The sequence below is a fragment of the Sinohyriopsis cumingii genome, unplaced genomic scaffold (assembly GCF_028554795.1).
Source record: "Sinohyriopsis cumingii isolate HCF-2022 unplaced genomic scaffold, ASM2855479v2 utg002074l, whole genome shotgun sequence".
Taxonomy (NCBI): Eukaryota; Metazoa; Mollusca; class Bivalvia; order Unionida; family Unionidae; genus Sinohyriopsis; species Sinohyriopsis cumingii.
The window spans coordinates 75823-102836 of NW_028316123.1; the positions used below are offsets into that span (position 1 = coordinate 75823).

Sequence of the window (27014 nt, forward strand, 5' to 3'; positions counted from 1 at the left end):
GTATGTTATTTCGTAGGACCTTATCTTCCGTCTTTTATATAATGTAGCTAGCCTAAATCCGTAACATTGTATCAACGTGGATTGTGCCAAAACAGCTGGGTTTTTTTGCAGTCCACGAAACATGTTTTAGTTCATTCAGAAACAAATTTAAACAACCACAACGTAAAGAGCCTCTTATGCAAGTATATATGATTTGTTTACAAATCAAAAGTGCTGGCTTCTGTGTCCATTGTTTGTTTACAATAGAAAGTAGTTCCTTTATTCACGTGAATGCTATATGTGTATGTCGCGCGCATTCAGTATCAGGGAATACTGAATGATTCTGACAATGTAAAGTTAACAGGGGAAAAATGAGCATATAATAAACCTTGATTTCTTTCATAGGAATCCCGAATGACTGTGTAGGTAGATGATGAGATAGAGATGAGATGAGTTGAGATAGAGATGATGATATGATGAGAGTTAATTACTAGATGGTTTTCTGGTCATTATTTCCCACCCCTTGGATAATTTTATTTCTGAGAAGAATCAAGAATGTTTTCTCTTTATCAGCTTTGGAAGGTGGCAATGAAAATAACCATGCTCAGCCTACAAGAAATATCAAACTTGAGTTTTTCTGTGGCTGGTTTTTTAAAGTTGCTGTATGCTTTTCAATACTTCTCCAAACCATGTTTATCCTAAAGAGATAGTTTCAGAGTTGGACATTAGATTTCTTCTCGAATTTCCTGTTTTTCTTAGCCATTTATTTTTCATTTTAGTATTGGAAGAAAGCTTATTATGCTATTGCATTTTGACATCAACTGAATTAAAACATGCATCAACTTCTCTTAAATAATCCTCCTTGCAACACAAGATCAGTTCAGCAATAAAAAAACCAAACCAAAAAGGTCACCTGAGTTTTATTAATAGACTTCAAAGTCATGCTGAGTTTTATTAAAAGACTTGAAAGCCATCCTGAGCCACTTTGATCCCTTTATTATTGAAAACACCTCATCTTGCAATTGGCCTTCAGCATTCCAGAATGTAAGGTAATCAATTGACAGCTTGTTTGCATAAATGTTAGCACTTGTAACCTGATTAATCCGGGGTATTAGATTACCATCTACAATAGACTGGTTCTCACTGAGTACTGTTATATTAGGAGAATATGCATAAACACACTAATTATGTTTGTTTTGAAAAGTAAATAATTTTTATTTTTCAAAAGTGAGAGATTGTAACTATAAAATGGTTTGTGCAGTAGATGGCATTTAAAATGGTATTTTGGTCCTACAACAGGTAGAATCACATCCTTGTTAATGGGCAATCAAAACATGCTGATATTTGATACCAAGGTTTGTCCAGTCAAGTCATAATTGATTCCCTCTTCCTCTGTCATAATGTCAAAGATAATCTTGAAACAATCTAACCTTGATTCAGTTATGTCCCCTTAAGCATGACATGAGTGACCTGTTGTCTCAGCCCAGTTCATATCAATTTTGCAAAAGGGCATATAAAGGAAATGTCCAGTCCAGGAAATGTCAATCACTGGCTTAAACAGTCAATTTGTTTTGGACCGTGTATGCTCAATAGGAAATTATGCCAGATGCAAATCAAGGGGAATCAGGAATGATCCTCTGGTTGAAATCCATTTGCATCAATATGCATCCTAAAAAAGCACATTTTGTAATTTCCATGTGTCAGAAATGGGCAAAATTTAAATTCCATATGGCAGAACCAGATGGTTCATGTCAGTGGGGGGGGGGGGGGTAAAGGGATTAAGAGAGAAATCAATGGAAGGCTGTTCCACCCAGATTTTTTATGAATTGCAAACTGCATATTTGTATGAATATCAATAAACAAATAATTTATCCTTTACAGGTTTGCTGTTCTTTACATTTTTGTTCTACCTTGTATCCATGGCTGGTATTGTGCTGTTCTATGTATTTTATGCTCATGTGAGTAACTTCATATTTTATCTTTTGACATTTTCTATGCAACTTACAAAACTAAGTCATATTTTGATAGGATTGCTGTAAGGCATACTTGGAATATGTATAGCAATGTAATATTACATAATACAAAAATATCTGCAGGCATCTTTGCTTTGGTCTGAGTGTATCAGTAAAGCTTCACTGTCTTACGAGTGACCTGGGCCAAGCATAACACTGTTTATCCAGGCAAAAAAATGTTGTATAGTTTTGACATTATCTATTCACTTCTCACTGGTCTAGCTGATAAAGATGTGTAATAGTTTGTTCTTCTTTAAATACATTACCCAGTCATAATAAGTGCTGCTACTTTACCTCATAAATCCAGCCCTCCTGGGTTCAAAACTTTTAGCAAAAAAGCTAGAAGTTATCTGCCTACCTATGTGGCAGTAGGGCAGAGTGATCTCCCCTTGGTATAGGGCTTGGCGGCAAATCTCAAGAATAGCCCAGTTAATACTTCTGCTCATACAAAGAAGCATGCTGTCGTCACATCTCGTCTCGTCTCACAAAAGGCAGAATTTACTTGGACCATATACCATTACTAGTTGGAGAAGTTTTTTCATTTCAAAGGAAAGTATATTCTGTCAACACTTTTTCTCTTCCTATGCCAACAAAATTATGTCTTTACAGTTTTGTAACATTGTTGTCATCGCACATTTAGGTACTGGCCTATGCTATTTCACATTAAGTTCAGGCTATAATTATTGTATGTACATGCAAGTCTCTAATTCTTATAGAAAACTCAAACATATATAATTCCACCACAAACAGGTACATACAGGTGAGCTTTCCATACCAAGGCATTCTTAGGATCTGGGTGCCAAGCTTCGATCTTTTTACTTTTACAGGCCACCCATGAGCCTTCCTAGAGGTAGCATTGTAACTTATACTGGGACACTTTATTACATTATTAACTTCTCTGCTGTCACTCATTTCCAGGGAAAACATGGTATAGCTCTGTACCCACCCCCATGTTCAAGACAGTTGCACTGAATTTTTACCTGTACAGGTTGTCTTTGAGACTTACTACAGGTAGTATTGTGAATTGATTTACAAAATATATTGACACTTCATTACCCTCATTAGGTTGTCTGCAAGCACCAATTCATGGTCATATATGTGACACTTTATAAATTTTACCTGTAAAGAACGTAAAGCTAAGCTTTCTATACGTGGTCTACTCAGTTATGTCCAGCTGATGCATGTTACTATAGGCGATGATTGAGCAATGTTTATCTGTATAGGCAATCCTTTGGACCTCCTGCAGGTAAGCTGTAACTAGAATTGATTATTTGTCCTCCAGTTTGTACTTATAAGTGCTATAAGCCACGCTCCAGTGATTGCACCTTTTCAAGCAGTCAGATCCACATGTCTGTGTTTTATTGTGGCTAGTATTGATTATTTAGCACTTTATAAATATTCACAGCTATGTTCTAATCTACCTGGGCAGGTCACATGTGCCACTTTACAGGTAGTTATCTTCATTGATAACTCTGCATGGATGCTCAGTTGCTCATAAAACAGGACACTCACTACACTTCATGTATAGAGGGACTTCTCTGTTTTGTCTTGCAGATGTAGGCCATGGGCAAGACCAGTCAGACATCCACTCAGCAGGCATAGTTTCTTTGGTTGTCACCCTTTGACTGCATGTCAGACTTGCTTATTATGGACTGAAGTCGGATATAATTTTAAGTTACAAATACATCTGATTGCACACAAGGTCAGCGAGATGGAGAGCAGCAGCAAGCAGTTATAATCTCTCATATCAGAATTATGGACTTGATACATGGATCAAATATCCCGTAACCTCAAGAACTGGTCATGCCAGCTAAGATGGTCATGTTTCTTCATGACTGGACTTTGCCATATAACTGATCGCAATTGGGCATGACCATGGTTGATCATACAGTATCAGCTACCAGAAGACACTTGTCCTGTACCATGACTCACATAGTACTGGCAAACACTTCCCAATTATGAGCCCAGTGTAGTGCCGTTATACCACCAAACCCACCTTGTGTAAACATTCGTGTGTGTGTGTGGCTTCATGAGCAATATTGATCCATCATTTTCTCAAGTGGACTTTTCATGGGGATTAACCTGGCTGAACGAGACACCAGTTGAATTGCTCGCAGGAGCTTAATTAGTTCACCTATCATACAAGTCCTCCCTAACCACTATAGAACTCAGCTGGCAAAATCAGCAATACATTTGTTGGTGGACCCATGTACTTACAGTTCCAATATGATGGATCAATATTGCCCATGAAGCCCCACCCCCCACTTGCAAGGGCATCATTTACTCACCTTTCATACAAGACCTGCTTCCTCATCTGCACTAATGATGGCAGGCAGAATCAATGTAATCCATACCTTATCAGTGAACCTGAATTATATGCAGTCGACAAAATGAGTCTGTTTCACTCATGATGATACCCTCTTTCATTGACAAGAACATGTTCCCGACCATTTATAACCAACTTTGTAATAAAATCACTGTCAACTCTAGACACTTCAGCTCAAGACCATCTACAAAATCCAGTACAAGCTTTGAAATGGTATATTAATATATCAGAGCCATTGCTTTGAGGGAGATCATTCTTTTTCTTAAATCTCCCAAATAGGAATGGGAAAATGTAACAGCACAGACCCTTTCATCCTGGATTAAGAGGAATTTTCACACTGCGTATCAAGAATAACTACGCTCAAAGAATTTGTTACAACTCGCAAGGTTAGAGCAGTTGCCACAGGCATAACCTTTGGAATTCTCTGACATTATCCTTGCTTTGGGATGGAGATCGTAGTCTGTGGGATGGAATTCATAGTCCGTCTTCTCCAATTTTTTACCTCCGAAATATCTTGTCCTTAAGGGCTTAACTTGATCTGGTATTACTTGGAGCCATGGTGCAACAAGTCACCTTTCCAGCTTATTAAGATGCATTTTCATGACTTCCAATGGATTTGTGGGAGGGACAATTTTTCCTTTTCAAAGCCACTCCCGGACAGATGGCATCTTCTCTGGTCTGGTTATTTCAAAACAGTCTCACATGCCTTAGGGAACTGGAGATGGCATCAGCAGGGTAAGGAGATGTAACTCCCTCCACCTCTTACCTATTCTTCTAAGATATTGTGATTGAGTAATGTATTTAAAGAAGAAACCAATTTTTCTAGTAAAATATATTTCTTTGAGACTACATACCCAATCATAACACACATACTGTCCACCAGCCTCCCCTCGGTTACATCTGTGTGAAGAGCATGCCTTCCACTCCAGTGGTAGCTGAGATATTCTTGGGATTTGGCATCAATCTCTGTACCAAGAGGAGATCACTCTGTCCTGCTGTGCCACCCTGGGCAGATAACTTTTAGCTTTTTAGCTGAAAGCTTTTAACCTGGAAGGGCTGGATTTGCAAGGTAGTAGTAGCTCTAAGGTATTATGATTGGGTAATTATTCTCTAAGAAATATATTTTACTAGAAAAATGGTTTCTCCAAATTAAAATTACATCTAGATTACTGAGTGTCACTGTAAACATGAATACCACTAACAAATCAAGAGGCTAGGTGTGAAACTGCAGTTTCCAACTTCCTTAAACATCCCAGCTTCCAATCTTCTCACTCAAGGGATGAATCAAAATTCAATAACCTTTGTGCACATCTAAAGACCATTCCCAGCCATATCACAAGGTTTAAGATTCATGTCTGAAATGGTATAGAAGATGTTTTGTGACATTTTACACACATGTAAAGACCATTCCCAGTCATATCACAAGGTTTCAGATTCATGTCTGAAATGGTATAGAAGATGTTTTGTGATGTTTTACACACTGTTAAAGACCATTCCCATCATGTCACAAGGTTTCAGATCCATGTGTGAAATGGTATAGAAGTTGTATGTGATATTACACCCATCTAAAGACCATTCCTAGTCATATCACAAGCTTTCAGATTCATGTCTGAAATGGTATAGAAGTTGTATGTGATATTACACACATGTAAAGACTATTCCTAGTCATATCACAAGGTTTCAGATTCATGTCTGAAATGGTATAGAAGATGTTTTGTGACATTTTACACACATGTAAAGACCATTCCTAGTCATATCACAAGGTTTCAGATTCATGTCTGAAATGGTATAGAAGATGTTTTGTGATGTTTTACACACATGTAAAGACCATTCCCATCATATCACAAGGTTTCAGATCCATGTCTGAAATGGTATAGAAGTTGTATGTGATATTACATCCATCTAAAGATCATTCCTAGTCATATCACAAGCTTTCAGATTCATGTCTGAAATGTTAAAGAAGATGTTTTATGACATTTTACACACATCTAAAGATCATTCCCAGTCATATCACAAGGTTTCAGATTCATGTCTGAAATGGTATAGAAGTTGTATGTGATATTGCACACATGTAAAGACTATTCCTAGTCATATCACAAGGTTTCAGATTCATGTCTGAAATGGTATAGAAGATGTTTTGTGACATTTTACACACATGTAAAGACCATTCCTAGTCATATCACAAGGTTTCAGATTCGTGTCTGAAATGGTATAGAAGTTGTATGTGATATTACACACATCTAATGACCATTCCTAGTCATATCACAAGGTTTCAGATTCATGTCTGAAATGGTATAGTAGTTGTATGTGATATTGCACACATCTAAAGACCATTCCTAGTCATATCACAAGGTTTCAGATTCATGTCTGAAATGGTATAGAAGATGTTTTGTGACATTTTACACATCTAAAGACCATTCTCAGTCATATCACAAGGTTTCAGATTCATATCTGAAATGGTATAGAAGTTGTATGTGATATTACACCCATCTAAAGACCATTCCTAGTAATATCACAAGGTTTCAGATTCATGTCTGAAATATTATAGAAGATGTTTTGACATTTTACACACATGTAAAGACCATTCCCAGTTATGTCACAAGGTTTCAGATTAATGTCTGAAATGGTATAGAAGTTGTATGTGATATTACACCCATCTAAAGACCAGTCCTAGTCATATCACAAGGTTTCAGATTCATGTCTGAAATGTTATAGAAGATGTTTTATGACATTTTACACACATCTAAAGATCATTCCCAGTCATATCACAAGGTTTCAGATTCATGTCTGAAATGGTATAGAAGTTGTATGTGATATTACACACATGTAAAGACTATTCCTAGTCATATCACAAGGTTTCAGATTCATGTCTGAAATGGTATAGAAGATGTTTTGTGACATTTTACACACATGTAAAGACCACTCCTAGTCATATCACAAGGTTTCAGATTCATGTCTGAAATGGTATAGAAGTTGTATGTGATATTACACAAATCTAATGACCATTCCTAGTCATATCACAAGGTTTCAGATTCATGTCTGAAATGGTATAGTAGTTGTATGTGATCTTGCACACATCTAAAGACCATTCCTAGTCATACCACAAGGTTTCAGATTCATGTCTGAAATGGTATAGAAGATGTTTTGTGACATTTTACACATCTAAAAACCATTCTCAGTCATATCACAAGGTTTCAGATTCATATCTGAAATGGTATAGAAGTTGTATGTGATATTACACCCATCTAAAGACCATTCCTAGTAATATCACAAGGTTTCAGATTCATGTCTGAAATATTATAGAAGATGTTTTGACATTTTACACACATGTAAAGACCATTCCCAGTCATGTCACAAGGTTTCAGATTCATGTCTGAAATGGTATAGAAGATGTTTTGTGACATTTTACACACATGTAAAGACCATTCCTAGTCATATCACAAGGTTTCAGATTCATGTCTGAAATGGTATAGAAGTTGTATGTGATATTACACCCATCTAAAGACCATTCCTAGTCATATCTTCTAGTCATACAAGGTTTCAGATTCATGTCTGAAATGGTATAGAAGTTGTGTGTGATATTACACACATGTAAAGACCATTCCTAGTCATGTCACAAGGTTTCAGGTTCATGTCTGAAATGGTATAGAAGTTGTATGCGATATTGCACACATCTAAAAACCATTCCTAATCATATCACAAGGTTTCAGATTCATGTCTGAAATGGTATAGAAGATGTTTTGTGAAATTTTACACATCTAAAGACCATTCCCAGTTATATCACAAGTTTTCAGATTCATATCTGAAATGGTATAGAAGTTGTATGTGATATTACACCCATCTAAAGACCATTCCTAGTCATATCACAAGGTTTCAGATTCATGTCTGAAATGGTATAGATGTTTTGACATTTTACACACATGTAAAGACCATTCCCAGTCATATCACAAGGTTTCAGATTCATGTCTGAAATGGTATAGAAGTTGTATGTGATATTGCACACATCTAAAGACCATTCCTAGTCATATCACAAGGTTTCAGATTCATGTCTGAAATGGTATAGAAGATGTTTTGTGAAATTTTACACATCTAAAGACCATTCCCAGTTATATCACAAGTTTTCAGATTCATATCTGAAATGGTATAGAAGTTGTATGTGATATTACACCCATCTAAAGACCATTCCTAGTCATATCACAAGGTTTCAGATTCATGTCTGAAATGGTATAGATGTTTTGACATTTTACACACATGTAAAGACCATTCCCAGTCATATCACAAGGTTTCAGATTCATGTCTGAAATGGTACAGAAGTTGTATGTGATATTACACACATCTAAAGACCATTCCTAGTCATATCACAAGGTTTTAGATTCATGTCTGAAATGGTATAGATGTTTTGTGACATTTTACACACATGTAAAGACCATTCCTAGTCATATCCCAAGGTTTCAGATTCATGTCTGAAATGGTATAGAAGATGTATGTGATATTACACACATCTAAAGACCATTCCTAATCATGTCACAAGGTTTCAGATTCATGTCTGAAATGGTTTAGAAGATGATTTGTGACATTTTACACACATGTAAACACCATCCCCAGTCATATCACAAGGTGGTTTAAAATTCATGTATGGAATGGTATAGAAATTGTTTTGTGATATTTTACACACATGTAAAGACCATTCCAATCATATCACAAGGTATAGAAGTTGCTATTGTGATATTACACACATGCACATGCATCCAGTGAGAAAGTGTGAAGATAATTAAAATTGATTTTATGTGTCATTTCATGAACTTCTGAATTTAGATAATGGCTCCTTATTTGTTTAATTCTATGACATATTGTTCTATGAAATTTCTCAAGATAAAAATTCATAAAATTTTTATTCCCTATTGAAATTGGATATTTTCTCTGATCTCAAACATCTCTTGTAATGTTTAGTGAAAATGAACAGAAATCCTTCTGTTTAGAAAAGGAATTAAAATGTTCACTGTAAAATGAGTCACACAAAACTGAAAATGGACAGGGGCAATATAATCCAATTTATATGAGTTGGCCAGATATCAATGTTTTATGAAACGTCGGTGTGTACTTGAATGGACACCTGATATCTCATTCTTAGATGAAACTTATTAAACTGAAAACCGTCTAGCATGAAAATTTATTTTGATCTTGTGAGATTTCATATTTTTGGATGTTTCACTGTAATTATTAAAAGAATTGTTTTGTTAATGCTTTCATTTCTGAATTTAGGGTGACAGTTGTGGACTTCACAAGTTCTTTGTGAGCTTCAATATGATTCTGATTTTTGGAGTGTCCGTCCTTGCCATTCTGCCTAAAATTCAGGAAGGTATAAAGACATTAGTTAGACTTATTGTGTCATTGATCAAAGTTATACGTATTATTTCATTGTCAAAGATGAGGGTATTCTCATTCTATGGACATAATGTACATCATTGTAACTAACCTCATTTGTGCTTTCACCTTTTATCAATGGACAAATTTTAAACAGCATAAGTACACATTTGCAACATATTATAACAGATGCACATAAATAAACACTGATCATTTCCATAATCAGTTGTCTGTCTGTCTGTCTGTCTCCCTCTATATATGTGTATGTATGTATATATATATATATATATATATATATATATATATATATATATATATACACACACACACACACACTTAATAAGGCATGACAGTTCAGTTTGTACATTTTTTTTGTTGTATCCATGTTTGTATTTCATTGTGTTTTTAACGTAGTGCATTTGAATGAAAAGTAAAAGTAGCTTTTATTTATATGTAATTATAAAGTCTGTTTCTTTTAGTACCTAATGATTTATATGTAATTTTAAAGTCTTTCTTTGATTGCCTAAGTATTTATATGTAAATTATAAAGTCTGTTTCTTTGATTGCCTAATTATTTATATGTAATTTTAAAGTCTTTCTTTGATTGTCTAAGTATTTATATGTAAATTATAAAGTCTGTTTCTTTGATTGCCTATTTATTTATATGTAATTGTGAAGTCTTTCTTTGATTGCCTGAGTATTTATATGCAATTATAAGGTCTATTTCTTTGATTGCCTGAGTATTTATATGTAAATTATAAAGTCTATTTCTTTGATTGCCTGAGTATTTATATGTAATTGTAAAGTCTATTTCTTTGATTGCCTAAGTATTTATATGTAATTATGAAGTCTGTTTCTTTGATTGCCTCAGTAAAGAGAGGACTAGAAGACATTCTTTTGTTGCGGGTAGAAGGATTTATTTTGCCTTGTGTCAAAAAATTTAGTTCTTTTATGCCTGAAGTTCCACTGTTCCTTAAATGAAAAACATCATAAGACATGAAGATATGAGATTTGTTCGTATTCCTATTTTAGCCCAGCCACGATCAGGTTTGCTGCAGTCCTCTGTCATTTCTGTGTATGTGGTTTATCTCACCTGGTCAGCCATGACCAACAACCCAGGTAGGTATAGATAGATTTTCATTATATTCATAATTTTATCATATGCACAAAACAAGGGAAGACTTCTAGGTTCTTCTAGAGCTGAACATTTAGGGGAGAAATGCTCCTTGCATTTAAAAAAATGGGGAATTTTCTGAATGTAACAGATGTTTACTAAAATAAAGATAGGATACATGAAAATATAATGCACAAGTTGTGCACATTCAGCTGATTTTTTTCTGTCACTCTTGAGAAATTATGATTGTAGCAATCTTGCATCCTAGAATAGATCATTAACCTCAGGTTTCAATAGGTGAAAGCGTTTGGACTTTTTAGGTCTTATCCATGATCTTGCCTTAGAATTTTTCAATTTTGTTGTCAACAATTTTATAAGGATATGCTACATAGATGGAAACTCATAGGTATGTTACATTTGATCATCAGTTGTGAAGCAAAGTTTGAAACAAAGATAGTTTAAATGTTAGAATTAGGTTGCAGGAACCTTTGTATTGTAGGATGTAGGTATATGTGTAAAGTGACATGAATCTGTGTATTATGAAATGCAGGTATAGGTGTTAAGTTACAGAAATCTGTGTATTGTAGGATGCAAGTATAGGTGTTAAGTTACAGAAATCTGTGTATTGTAGGATGCAGGTATAGGTGTTAAGTGATGGAAACCAATGCATGTACAGTTAGAAAGTGAGAGGAATCTGTGTATTTGTAGGATGCAGATATAGGTGTAAGGTGACAGGAATCTGTATTGTGGGATGCAGGGATAGGTGTAAGTGACAGGAATCTGTATTGTGGGATGCAGGGATAGGTGTAAGGTGACAGGAATCTGTATTGTGGGATGCAGGGACAGGTGTAAGGTGACAGGAATCTGTATTGTGGGATGCAGGGATAGGTGTAAGGTGACAGGAATCTGTATTGTGCAATGCACATAAACGTGTAAGGTGAATTAAACCTGTTTATTGTGGGATGCAGGTATAGGTATACAGTGACAGGAATATGTATTGTGCAATGCACATACATGTGTAAGGTGAATTAAACCTGTGTATTGTGGGATGCAGGTATAGGTAGGTATACAGTGACAGGAATCTGTATTGTGGGATGCAGGGATAGGTGTAAGGTGACATTCATCTGTATTGTGGGATGCAGGGATAGGTGTAAAGTGGCAGGAATCTGTATTGTGGGATGCTGGGATAGGTGTAAAGTGACAGGAATCTGTATTGTGGGATGCAGAGATAGGTGTAAAGTGACAGGAATCTGTATTGTGGGATGCAGGGATAGGTGTAAGGTGACAGGAATCTGTATTGTGGGATGCAGGGATAGGTGTAAAGTGACAGTTACTGTATATTGTGCGATGCCAGTAGAGGTTTAAAGCTTTCGAAATACTCTGCATTTACTTCAAATTTACGAGTAATATTTTTTTCAAATGCAGTGAAATCCATGACAGATATCTTTGTGGATACATTTTTGTCAGAACTATATCAGATATCTTTGTGTATAAGATACATTTTTGTCAAAACTATATCAGTTGACTTAATTACCTTCAAACATGTAGACTTATATCCTTTTAGTCTGCAATACATATACAGCTAACACTCTGTATGTCAGTGTGTTCTGTCTGTGTTTCCGAACCATTTCAGAAGACAGATGTAGGTTTATATCCTCATTGGCTGTAATACAGATATAGCTAACACTCTGTATGTCAGTGTGTTCTGTCTGTGTTTCCAAACGATTTCAGAAGACAGATGTAGGTTTATATCCTTATTGGCTGCAATACATATATAGCTAAGCATGTCTACCAAAACTACATCACAAGTCATCAGTACCTACAAACGCAGATTTTTAGTTAACAATATGGCCATAGACTAGAAGAGCTTGTGAGATGGTCTTTTGTCTGTCGTGTTCTTTAGGTTGAATACTTTAAATGTTTCATCTGTTGTCCATTGATCCATTATTAGGTATATTAGACAAGTGGTGTAGATGTGAGATAGCATATATTAGATGAGTGGTGCAGATTTGATGTGTCTTTTGCTATTTATAGTTCTTCATTTTCAGTGTTTTTAGTTTTCATCTGTTTGTTTTTCCATCAGTTCATTATCCACACTTTATTCTTTGGGACAAAAACAAATCCAAAACCGTTTAAGTTATCTTTGAAATTAAGTACAAAATCTATTGAATTTGCATAAAAGTTGAGACTTTTTTCGATCGTAGGGTCTTTATGAGTCAGATTCTTTGCACGAGTGATTGATATGGGCATATGTCATCTCAAAATGACTTGTATTGATGAAAACACAAAACATTTGCCCTAGAAACAAAAAATAGACAGCATATAAGACAAAAGGGATCTAATGTTTGGTCATTTTTTGATCTTTTTTTAATAGATAAATCCTGCAATCCAAACCTTGTGAGTCACTATAGCACCAATGGAACTAAAGTCCACGATGAGAATGTAATAGCATCCTTTGACTATCTGAGCATTATCTCGCTTTTGCTGTTCTTGGCTGCAGTCCTGTATTCCAGGTATGGTATGTCTATACAAAGGGCACCTGCTTGTTAAAAACATGAATTGTATGAACCACTTAATTTCACTTCCAGATATAACATTTGCATAAAGAATGCCTGTAATCAAAGGAAGAAACTGACAATACCTTGATTGTCCTTAAAAGACAGCTTTGACTGTATGAGAAAGCATGCAGAAATCATCTTATTCTTTAACACATTAGCCCTTAGCGATGACTTTACGGGGCAGGAGGTAGTAGCCTACTGCTGTGCTCTGTAGCATCATGGTCATGCATGAGACACTAAAGTGGATGATATTATAGAAAGGTAGACAGATGTAGCTCTACAGTGATACCAAATAATATGGAATATCTAGTTGTACTACAAAATACAGATAGAAAAACCTCATTTTTTGGACCCGACCTTTTTTAACACAAAATTCGCCCGTGGTCGGAATCCTATTTTGTGTCCGGATTTTAGATTTTTTGGTCTCGGATCTAAGGCAAACCGGTATGAACTGCAAACAGACAGATGAGCCTTTGCAAAAAGTAGGATAAGATGGGCATTTGGAATAAAGAGTGGTCTCCATACGAAAATAATGGCTCTGTTTAGCAAAAACAACAACAACAACAAAAGAAAAAGTCCAACTTTTACCCTTCTGCTCATGTGCGAGTCAAATAGCCAACGAAAAACGATGTTTCTAACACAACTAGGCAGTATGTTATTGAAAGATGACCGGGGATTTGGTGTTTTCGAATTTATTCAGAAATAGCTTTCAAAATGTGTTTCCTACTTGATTTTCAGGCAAAAATGGCAAAAACCAACAGGGGTTAATGTGTTAACACATTAGACAGGGTTCTTCTAGATAAATGGAGATGTCTGAATGTGTCCTTTAACACATTAGACATGATTAATTTTGATGGCTAGGAATGCCCAAAAGTAACATTTTTAGACAGGGTTGATCTTGATGCTTAAGGATGCCTGTAAGTGTCCTTTTCCACATTACGATTTATCTTGACAGAGATGCTTGAAAGCATCCTTTTTCAAATTAGACAGGATTCATCTTCATTTGTAGGTATGCCAGAAAGTGTCCTTTTCCACATTAGACAGGGTACATCTTGATGGTTAGAGATGCCAGAAAGTTTCCTTTTCCACATTAGACAGGGTACATCTTGATGGTTAGAGATGCCAGAAAGTTTCCTTTTCCACATTAGACAGGGTACATCTTGATGGTTAGAGATGCCAGAAAGTTTCCTTTTCCACATTAGAAAGGGTACATCTTGTTTATATTACTGTATAGCTTCAGCTCTGGTTGGATAAGATTCGAGTACATTTTTTGTACATAGTTTGCTCAGTTTGTTATTATTAGCATTGCTTGAGTGATGTTTTTCTGTGTAGGCAGTCAATTGGCTAGAATTGATTATTTGCCTTCCTGTTCATTCATGTAAATACTATATACGATGATCCAGTGATTCTGCCTGTTCAGGCAGTCATATTCATGTGCCAATGAGTTATTATGACTAGAAATCATTGTTAAGCATCCACTTTCAAAATATTCTTATCTTTGCTCCTGTTCTACCTGTACAGGTCACATGCACCCCTTTAGTGGTATTTATCATCATGGGTAACTCTGCATGGATACTCAATGTACAAAAAGCAGGACATTCAACACAGGATGGGCGTATAGGGTTGGCTCTGTTTTGTCTAACAGATGTAGGCCATGAGCAAAACCAGTTTGACAACCACTCAACATGTGTAAATTCTCTGGTTGTCACCCCTTGAATACATGTCAGACTTGCATATTATGGACAGAAGTCAATCGTAGCTTTGGGGACAAAAACATAAATTGTTTGCAAGGGTCTGAACCGTCTCTTTTTTGGACAGCGAGATGGAGAGCAGCAACAAGCATCAGTTACAGTCTCTAATATTAGAATTATGGACCTGATACATTGATCAATACCTTGTACCCAGTCCCAACTTCAAGAACTGGACCTCTTAATGCCAGCCAAGGTGGTCATGTACCTCCATGACTGAATTTGGCCGAATAAGTCCGATTGCAATGGGCCAAGACCACAATAGATCATACAGTGTCAACCAAAATGAACTTGTCCAGTTCTGTCTCACATAGCGCTGCCAAGCTCTTCATGAATAAACACTTTCTGCAGATTATGCCCAGTCTATTCAGGGACTCTTTTTGATCACTAGCTACGATGTCGTAGCCTCAACTTGATTTGTTGTGGTTGAGGCTACGACCTGATCCCATATCATGTTATGGAGCAAAAGAAATCATCACTAAGGTCAGAAAAACAAACAGTGTAGAAATCTACTACATAAGTGTAATCATGTTGTGAAGAAGTTTGGCTTATTTTGAATTTGTTAAGCCCTTACACGATAAAATAAATTGGCATGGTTACACTAACCTCACCCTCTCTGCCATGACAGATAACGTGTGACCCCTTTTCTATGTAAGGCTTGCGAGACCATATTTGGATATTCTACGCTATGTTATTATCAGTCAAGTGATGAATAATTGCTTCTTGGTGGAATTTCAAAGTTGCCAATAAACTGTATTTTTAATGCGCGGAATTTCTGACCCAAATGGCGCCAAATTTTTACTTCAATTTGTTTATGTTTCCAAATAAGGGATCAATGTCCTTATATGGCACACAAAAAAACGAGGCTGAGAACGGAAGTAATCATTATTTGAACTAATATGGCAGACGATCTAAATGAAAAAGTGGCTAAAAAAGGTAAACAAGATTTTACAACTATTTCTACAATATTTTTGATACTTCGGTATTAAATAATAGGACTACTCAATTTATTGGATTATATGCAAGGGATATGTTCAAAGTATTATTATTAGGCTAAAAGAGCGCAGCGTGTGAATCACACCCGGCTTGCTCCATTGACACGTATATGCTCATGTTAGTTCCCTGTCTACGAGGTAGGAGTAAGGTACTAATATTTGATCACTTGAACTGCATAATGCTGCTAGGCACGTCCTGTGAAAGATGTACAGTTTATATAGATACCCTCAGGGATCTATCTTACCCACATTGTATCTCAAAACACTTTCTGCATATGATGTCCATTATGGGCCTCAGTTTTCAAGAGATGTCTCTTCACTTGTCCTTAAGCCTCTGCCACCAAAGAGTCTGTACTTAGCAACACTTTAGAAGTAGTGGGATCTGACTTGTCAATACTGCAAATTTATTGGGCCACCATCATCAACATTTGCCTCCAACTACTTAGCAATTAGCACAGGAGTCTTTGACTTCACTACCGTAATCTATAAATGATTCAAGTTCCTCATGATTCTAAGATCCTACTTGGATGAGTGAAAACCACTTTGCAGGCTTGAATTCAAATATCACACCCATGCACATTGGACTTCTGTCATTCTTTCTCTACATAACCTGCTGGGTCTACAGTTCTGACATCCGGTGAAAATTATCTATAGAAGATTATACTTTTGATTGCTTCCACCACTGGAATCTTTATAGCTCTCCACCACAGGACACCTCAGGGTTTGGCTCTATTATCTATTGCTGAACAGTGAGAAAAAGAGCAAAGCAAACAGCCAAAATGTGTCCTCAAACAGAAGATGCTCAGATTGGTTACATGTATCAAACATCCCATAACCCATCCCAACATGATGAATTGGATGATGTTCTCTTTAAACAGACCTACTTCCCTTTCAGCTGGACTTGACCATATACAAGCGATCATAGGGTCACAACTACAACATATACTTAAGTCAACAGAAGACAGTCTGTTGTCCACTAAGTCGAACCTGGCCTATACAGGCAATTACGGAGAGCAGTCCATACAGGCAGTTACGGAGACCAGCCTATGCAGGCAATTATGTAGACCAGTGTAACCCACATACTGCCTCAAGACACTCATTATTTATGATGTCAAGCCTAGTACCTCAACTTCCAACAGATGTGCAAATTTCTCAACCCTTTGCCACTAGAAGGGACCCCTTAATTAGTGACAGCTTGGAAGGCACAGTATCAATTCAGGCTGCTCCATGAGTTTAGTCAAAGGAATAAGTGGGAGAATTCCTCCATCAATTTTGCATTCCCTAATCATATTACATTAGGAATATTATCCTGGTACCTCATGAATCTGGCCCTACTAAAAGATGAAAATGAACTTTTTTCTATCTCTTAAAAAGAAAGGGTAATAACTCTTGCCCATTACCTCCCCTTGCTACCACAAGCAGTTGCTAGGTTTTAGCTTTGCTACTGTTCTGGTAACATTGCACATTGTACCTCAGACAATCCATGCCATCTTAGTGTTGAAATTGGATTATCTAACTTTCATTTTGAACTTATTGTGTTCTACAGTGATTCTTCTTCAGGTTGTTTACATTATTTTTAGTTTCTGCCAATTTGAATGACTTTGTCATCTTTATGGACTTTGGCTATTCAAGACCACATTACACCACATTATCATTGACTTCATATTGTCATTTATGAGTCAGCACTGCACTGACTAGTTTGCTTACACCCTTAGTAATAGAGATGGTATAAGCAAATTAGTAACATGCTGTATTGCTAATTTATGCTTTGTTTTCTGTTTTCTTGTGTCATTTCAGTAGAATGTCAACTAAATGCATGAAATGCATAAGTTCAAAGCATAATCTATAAGGCATCTAAAATGTGACTGTATTTTTGCTTACTCCATTAATAACTGGGTTGATATTAATGAGTTAGCTGCATGCTGACTGTTACTAATTACTAATATGCATTACTAAATGTCATCTAAATGCATGAAATACACAGCTGAGGAAGTCAACCATGACTCTTCTATTGTATGTACTAAGTGTACATCATCTATGACATGCAGCATGTATAATACATTGACAGAGGAAGTCTAGGCTACAGTATTAGAGAGTAACATGCTGAATTGCTAACTTATGCATCCTTTTCTCTTGTGTTGTTTCAGTAGAAGTGTCAACTAATTGCTTGAAATGCAAGTTTAATTCATTAGTCCAGAAGGCATCAAAAAGGAAGGAAAGATGGAATAAGGCACAGAAAGATAACATTGACATCCTCGGCATTCATCCAAAGCCAACCTACAAAGCTGGCCCCACCCCCCGCACCAACCTAAAGTGCCAAAGCTGGCATTCCCCAACCTTAAGTTCATTGCTTGCAATTCTGACTCACTGGGTGAGTGTCCCCTCAATTTTTTGGCAGCCCAATTGGCGTAAGACCACCAACATGTCCAGGCATGTTCTTCAGGCCTGTAAGTCCTGATGCATGGGGTTTGTACCAGATCCATTAGATCTGTTTGCTGTCACCAACCATCAAGCCATCACCGGCCATCCAGCATGGGGGACTTTTATTTTGATAAAATGGTCCAGCCAACTAGGATTTACAGGCATCTTTGTTACAGGTTCATCCATTTGGCCATAATATCGATGACATATCCTTACTATGATGGAGATATGCAATATAGATTCCAGCCCGAAGCCAGGAGACAATAAAGCTCGGAGACAACCATACAGAGATGGCAAGAAACTAGTTTTCTCCACCTTCAGGCCTCCTAACACTAGACACTGATCTACCCTCCCACTGCCTGCATACAGTCTACATTTGGGCTGTTGCCTCCTGAAATTTCAGGCTCACTGGATCACCCTATTCCCTCAGAACAATTGAGTACGGCTTCTTTGTGTTTGCATAATCATGATTGTTGGACTTGTCAAGTTCATTTCCAACAGGAAACCCTTCCAACCACCCCACCATGCAAGCATCCTCATTAGCATTTCACTCAGCTAAAAATGAGCAACATCTGAGGGTGGCAGGGTATGTAATAGGCAAGAGTTATTGCCCATCATGTGTATGAGATAGAGGCATGATTTCATGCCCCATTTCAAATGGCTTCCAGAAGTTCTGCGATTCGCCTACATCAGGCTACAAGCAGCAGATGAGTTATATTTTGGAGCAAGACATGATTTCATGTGTTATACTCCTTTCTTCTCAATCTCCTTGTCAACAGGAACATTTCCATCCTTGTACACTTTCAAGATTTGGTCGACAAGGTCTTGAATCATTGTTCAGGCAAAAAGACTGTGTTCCCCAGGAATGAGAATTGAATTCATGCAATGGTAGGTTCGATGCCTTTTTGGAGCAATCCATTTGCTAAAGACTGACGCCGGTCCAATGCATTAGTGGACATCTTAGTACTTGGTCAGTTTATTTTGCTCCAATAACAATGATTACGTGGTTCAAGTGGATGGCCTACCCTGGGACCATTGGGCCAACTGTCACAATCTACAACAATATGAGGTTGCATCTTGAAGGCAGGGAAACCGCTTTGGACTCACATTGGCAATACCTCTGCAAGCACAACTTCTGCAGTCACAATCAATATTGTTTTCATTCAGCAGACACTTAACGTGAATTTGACCTGTGATGGACCTATTAGTGACAAGTTGGAATGTCAAAACTTCAACCATTGTTTCTCTAGTCCTGGAAACAAAAGGCCTGAATAATAAATGCTCTTTCTATAGATTGGAATGGCCAACTGTATACACTTCTACACTTCTTTTCGGAAGGGGATACAGGCATCAGCAAATCTGAGTGTCTCCTCATCCTGATTACTACACTCAAGTGGGAAGTATATGAGCAACCTTACGAAAGAATTGCCAGATTTGAGATATTTCCTAATCAGAATTCAGAAACCATGATGGCAGATATTTTACCCCAACCTAGAGTTACTGAACCTTCATCTTGGGATCTTATGAAATATGTCTTGAAGAACAAACAGTTTTCACAAGAAGTGGTTGAGTGTCCATAAATGAGATGGCTATCCACCTTAGAGGTTTATGAAGACAACAGAATATAATCTCAGTGGAGCACACAAAGCAATTGTTACCAGTGTAGGTACCCATACCTCAATAGCTTACTTTCTATGACTTCTCAGTGAGAAACAGTTAGCACCAATCACAGTTGAACCTACCATTCCACAATCATTGACATACTTTGCTATAATGGAAGAGAGATCTATCTGATCGTCTATTCATTTATATTTCACCTGTCCACTGACACTGGACCCTTGCCCAAGTGGAAAGTATTATGCATATTAACCTGGCAGAACATGACACCGTTTGAACTGCTTTCAAGAGTTTACTTTGTTCGCCTGTAAGTCCTGCTTCCTCATTATGCAGTTGGCAGGCAAAATTAGTAATACATTTCTTATTGGTGGACCCATCTGCTTGCAGTTACCACATGATGGATCGATTTCACTCATGGAGCCACTTGCTTTCATTACCAAGAACAGGAATCAATTCAACAGGAATTAGATATAATTGGTAATAATTCTCGTCTATTATGGACACTTCATCTCAAGGTCAATGACAAGGACCAGTGCGAGCTCTGAAACGGTATTTCAATAATACCAAGCCATTGCATCAAGGGAGATCACCCCTCATTGTACCTTCAAAGATGGGAAGGATGATCATTCAAAACATTCAGCTTTTCTCATCCTGAATAAAGTGTGCTATCTGTCCTGCTTATCAGACTAAACCCACCCCAATGAATTTGCACCAGAAAATGTTTCACAAAATGAGGACAGTCATTACAATCATTGCATCTGAGTGAAGCTGTTCTCTATCTTTGCCTGGATGATATATCAACATAGGCATTTTCGTCCAGAATAAAGTCAGATATCTGTCCTGTGGACTAAACCCACACCAATCAATTTGCTCTACATATTGGTTCATGCACCATCATTACAAATGAGTGAAACTGTTCTCTTTTTCCACACTGTGGGACTAAACCCACACCAATCAATTTGCTCTACATATTGGTTCATGCACCATCATTACAAATGAGTGAAACTGTTCTCTGTCTTTTTCCACGCTGTGGGACTAAACCCACACAAATCAATTTGGTTTACATATTGGTTCATGCACCATCATTACAAATGAGTGAAACTGTTCTCTGTCTTTTTCCATGCTGTGGGATGGAGATCTGAGTATACTTCTCCAGTTCTTATCAGAGATCTTTCTTCCTAAAAGACTCAAGTCAGTCTGGATGAACCTTTACCCATGGCATAAGGGTTACCTTCTAGATCGGTTGACAGCTTCATACAGAAGCGGCTTTGCATCTTCCTCTGGATTTGCAGGAGAGAAATTTTTCCCTTGTAAAGCCACTTCTTGACAGATGGAGTTTTTTTAAGACAGGTTATCTACAATCTATCGCAAATACCTTAGGGGACCAGAGATGGTCTCTCTGGGGTAAGGGATGTATTTCCCTCCACCTCTTACCTATTCTTATAAGGTATCATGATCGGGTAATGTATTTAAAGAGGAAACCAATTATTTAGAGTAAAATGTTTCTTTGAGAATACTTACCCAATCATGATATACATGCACCCTCCCTGCCACACTGCAGTTACATCCACATGGAGAATATGCCTTATACTCCAGTCCCAAGATATTCACAGGATTTGGCACCAATCCCTGTACCTAGGGTAGATCACTCTGCCTGACTGCCACCTAGGTGAGCAGATAACTTTTAATTAAAAGTGTTAGTTGGGAGGGTTTGGTTTGCGATGTAGCAGTAGTTCACCTGAGGGTATTATATCGATAAGTATCCTCAAAGAAACATATTTTACTTGAAGAATTGGGATTTTTTTGGTAGTTATTTCTCTGCTAATATACAATTACATGTAGTTCAGTTTAATGCATGAAGGGTCTATTGTTATGAGACATGATCACTGATATGTTGTTTGTAATAAAGATAACTGTTTTATCTTTGTTCATTAAAAGTTAGTTGTCACTCATTGTTGAAACATAAAGTGGATGATAAAAAATCCTACCCTTACTAAATTGCCAGAGCAGGAATTTCACTGCTTGCAAAAATTTGGATAAATTGCTGCAAACCTAATCAGTCCAGTCATAAGACTTTTCCAGATAAAGTCCTTTCTTCTCCCAACTTCATTTTAAAGGTAAAGTCTACCGATTACATAGAGTGGTTGGAATAAATAAATTAAGCAAAAATTAAGTGCTTTCTATCATCGTCTTTTACGTTTTTCTCCAGCATTCGCACCTCTGCTAACAGTCAAGTTGGAAAGCTCACCATGTCTGAAAAGACCATATTGCAGACTGACACAGGTTGGTAATTTTCTTGATGTGTGTGTGTGGAGGGGGGCATTGAATTTCATGTTTAGTTTGAGCTTAAAATGCATCTTAAGAACATGAAAGTTATGAAGAAGAATGTTTTACTTTTCGGCTGGTGTTGTGAATATGGTTAAAAATAAATGTGCTGAAATTTCTTGCAGAAGATTGTCATTGTTGCATGTTTACAAGCATATGTAGTGGTCTTGCTTTTGATGTTAAATATATCCCACCTTCCAAATTTAGCAGTATTATGGATCTCTTTATCCATCCTTCTTTTGCTCTGTTGATCATTTTCAGTAACGTAGATGATAATCATCATATTATTATGCACATATACATGCATGTCCGGGCATTTATGAATACTAATTGGGAACTAATTGGGGTTGGTCTGTTAGGTTTTTTTTGGTTGTTGTAGGGTTTAACGCCATTTTTCACCACACGATAGGCTATAGGCTATACATGGCGGCCAGTATTAATGGTGGAGGAAGAACCCGGGAAATCCCAGGAAAGAACCACCGACCCTCGAGAAGCTACTGGCAAGCTTTCTCACATACCCACATTGGCTGAATCCAAGACCCGAACCTACGCAGACAGAGGTGAGATGGCATTGGTCCATAACGGAGAACGCTTTAGACCACTAAGCCACTCGGGGCCCCTCTGGTCTGTTAGTGACCAGAATGGATTTTGAATTTTGATCTATGACAAGAGAGCAGAGCTTGGGGTGGGGCATATTGGCATAAATATGGTATGGTACTTTCTGTTGGTTGTTGGGCCCAGCTGTTTTAAGAGAACAAACATTATGCCAAAATGAATTTTATTGTAATGTCTTCTAATTTTAAGACCATTTTCTTTTGCAATACTATTTTTGCTGGACTTACATTTTTTGATGCAATCTGAGGAGAGCTGGTGTTCTGTTCTGATGTAAAAGTCTCAATTAAATCAGATACACTCATTTCTGTCTGTGAAATGAGAAAACCAATGATAACAGCCACTGTACTCCTGTGATTGCATTGGGTACCGAATTCAGACCGAAGTATGTAAAGTGACAGACTCAAGTCATCCTCAAGAACTTCAGATTGCAGTCTCCAACAGCACTGTCTCTAACTAGGTCAGAGAACATGCCTATATACATCCATCCCTCTCAAAAAAGTTTTGAAACTTTATATCCAAAATATTGGTACATTTTCATAAATAAGAAATGCAAGGCTTGCCCATATATTTCTCATATATTTAGTATCTGCACATGGAATCCATTAGAAAATATTGCAGTAAAATGATTCTGATAGTCTTGTCATCTTTAGTTAACAACTGGTAATCAGCATGCAGTATTCCATTCAGCATGTTGTATCATCTTGTTTAGCTAACACATACATGACTATGGCCATGGGTTGCTTTAATAAAGGAAAATGGGTTGGCGGTATTCATTAGTAGACAAATAAGTTTACAGTGCATCTTTTTCATCCAGGTTATTCCCATCATTTTTTAAAACTGCTGTTGTAAAGCCTCCATTGCAGAAACTGGTGTATGACTATACCAATTTAAAGAACTACTGCCCTGTTTCTAACCTCCCATTCAAGTAAAAAACCTTAGAAAGAACGGTTCTGTCCCAACTTCCATCTCATCTGAATTCAGATGCGTATTGCCATAGTAATGTAACTGCCTTCTGAGAGTAGTTAATGGCCTTCTCTCAGATTTGGATACTGTAAAGATTACAGTCCTCACTCTCCTTGTCTGCAACATTATGCTTAATAGACCATGGTATATTACTTCACCATCTCCAGGATGTATTTGGTATTCATGATGCAGCCTTACTTTGGTTCAAGTCCCACTTTGTCAACAGGGTACAAATTGTATCCATAAATGGAAAACATTCCAGCCCAGTTGATCTCTGTTTTGAGTTCCACAAGGCTTTGTTCATGGTTCCATTCTCTTCATTCTATACACTCAGATGTGTCTCACCAATTGTATCCAGATGACAATTAAAATATATAAATCTAGTTGCACATGGTATAGAGAGGTGCATATTCAATGTGAAGTCATGGATGACATGTAACAAGCTGCAGATGGATGATGATAAAACTGACGCCGTCCTGATCACAGTGCAAAGGCTTTCTCATTCACGTCCTTTACCTCAATAAGTATCAGCAATATCAACATTAAATTATTACCATCAGTATGAACCTAGGTGTCTCTCTGAACTGGGGACCTTGAGTGGCCAAGTGGTCTAAAGCGCTGACCATTTTGGATCACTGCCATCTCACCTCTGTCTGCGTGGGTTCGAGTCTTGGGTTTGGCCTATGTAGGTATGTGAGAAAGCTTGCCAATAGCTTCTTGTGGGTCGGCGGTTCTTTCTGGTTTTTTTCCAGGTTCTTCCTTCACCATTAATATTGGCTACCATGTATAGCCTATCTTGTGCTGAAAAATGGTATTAAACCCCACAACGGTACTCACTTTATACCAACATATCATAAACATACGCATGGCTGCATATCTGGAACTGAGTCACATCAGCTCCATTCGCAATTTTCTTTCGGTTGATGCCAATAAAATAACTTTGTGCTCCAAAATGCTTCCAAGAAACGACTGTTGAAATTCACTTCTTTCTGGTTCGTCTCAGAATCTACTACAAAACCTTCAAAAAGTTCAAAACATAGCTGCTTGGATTATCCTTAGAGTATGAAGAACTGAGCACAGAATCAAACACAGTCTGTTCATTATGCTACATTTCTTTGACTGGTACCAGTCCATAATACTGTCTTATTTTGCCAATGTACACACCCCATCTAGAAACACAGTCATACTAATAGTATGCAGACTTAAAATTAAGTTCAGACTTAAAATTAAGTATTTATGGACAATATTTTTTTGTGTAACAGGGCCAGACTACATAGAATGAATGGCCACTGAACTTAGACACCAGGACATTGTGATCTAATTCAAGTGTGCTCTTAAAACTCAATTATTTTGACTACAAGAACTGTCTTAAAGACTTCTTAATGCTAACTTCCATAATTATTGCCATCATGTTTTTGTCTTGCAATTTCATGGCATTTGTTTATAATCTTGCTGTTGTGTATGTTTTCGTGTCTAATATTGTAAACGGCTTTGAGCTTGTAAAAGATTAGTGTAGTACAAAGTCCACATTATCATTACTATTATTATTATTATCAGACTTCCACCAAGGTGAACAGATAGCTTTTAGCTAAAAAGGGAGGGCTGGATTTGTGAGATAGTTGTAATTTTTCTAAGTATTATGATTGGGTAAGGATTATCAAAGAATTATATTTTACTAGATAAAATTGGTTTCTTAAGACCACCATATTATGCAGGCTGCTATGTGACAATGTCCACTTCTAAAAGTGAAGGCCCCCACTGGGAATCATATATGTGTATGTTAATGGATGCAAAAATGATGTCAGAATGATTTCAGTAGATGCTTGATCATGTTGATGTTTTGTTTCCATAAATACAATGTGCTGAGGACTATGTAGTTTATGTGCAGTACTCGTAGTTTTGATTGAAGACTGGTAACAGTGACAATTCTCTGTTTTATCTCATTAAATAATCTATTTTAAAATAGACTGGTATGGATTAGTAAACTCAAAGGTACTGGTATCTTGAAACGAAAGCAAAAAAAATATTGGATTTTTTTTATCATAACTGTTGATTGAATTTTATGGTTGTATATATCTTTATATCAGATACTTTTAATTTTTTATTTTCATTTCCATTGTTTTACAGGGACAAGTAAGGGTTTTATTTTCCTTTTGGAAAAGCAATAAATATTAGTTTTATTCTGCATCATGTCTACATATAAGCTAGATTATATAGATTTTGAAAGGTCTGATTTTTTTCACCATTTTGAAAGTTTTTTAAATTTATTTTTCAGTTGAGAGGAATTATTTCAAAGTTAAAAGTTAAAATGTACCATTCTGTTCCAAAATTATTTGAATTAGTTTTTATCTAGATGACTTTTGTGTTTTCAAAGTGATGCATTATCCCATAACTATTAAAAATCATACAATTATAAATTATACATGTAGGATATTAAAATTCTAATTAGGACTCCTAAAATGAAAAGAATATCAGACCTTTAAAAATGATAAATTAGAATTACATCTATAATATTTTTCTTGTCACCAGGCTATGTGAGAACTGAGAATCTCTGTACACTATGACTAAGAATAGAACCACTATGAGGACCTTCTTAATCTAATATACTATGACCAATAATAAGACCACTATGAGGACCTTCTTAAGTCTAATATACTATGACATAATAAGACCACTCTGAGGACTTCTTGATCTCGTGCAATATGACCAATGATAAGACCACCATGAGGACCTTCTTAAATCTAGTATACTATGACCAATAATAAGACCACTATGAAGACCTTCTTATCTCCTGTAATATGACCAATGATAAGACCACTATGAGGACCTTCTTAAATCTAATACACTATGACCAATAATAAGACCACTATGAAGACCTTCTTATCTCCTGTAATATAACCAATGATAAGACCACTCTGAGGACCTCTTGATCTCGTGTAATATGACCAATGATAAGACCACTATGAGGACCTTCTTA

The 27014-nt window shown here is 36.7% G+C and overlaps 1 protein-coding gene across 4 annotated transcripts in view; it reads left to right on the forward strand.

Annotated features, from left to right (window-relative positions):
- LOC149771183 (serine incorporator 1-like) overlaps positions 1-27014 on the forward strand; it is a 66239-nt gene that overhangs the window by 15414 nt on the left and 23811 nt on the right. For all 4 annotated transcript variants that reach the window (XM_089948761.1, XM_089948763.1, XM_089948762.1 and 1 more), the window contains exons 6-10: positions 1861-1937; positions 9580-9676; positions 10714-10800; positions 13170-13308; positions 22344-22417. In XM_089948761.1, the coding sequence (XP_089804887.1) occupies positions 1861-1937; positions 9580-9676; positions 10714-10800; positions 13170-13308; positions 22344-22417 (474 nt within the window). The remainder of the gene's footprint in view (positions 1-1860; positions 1938-9579; positions 9677-10713; positions 10801-13169; positions 13309-22343; positions 22418-27014) is intronic.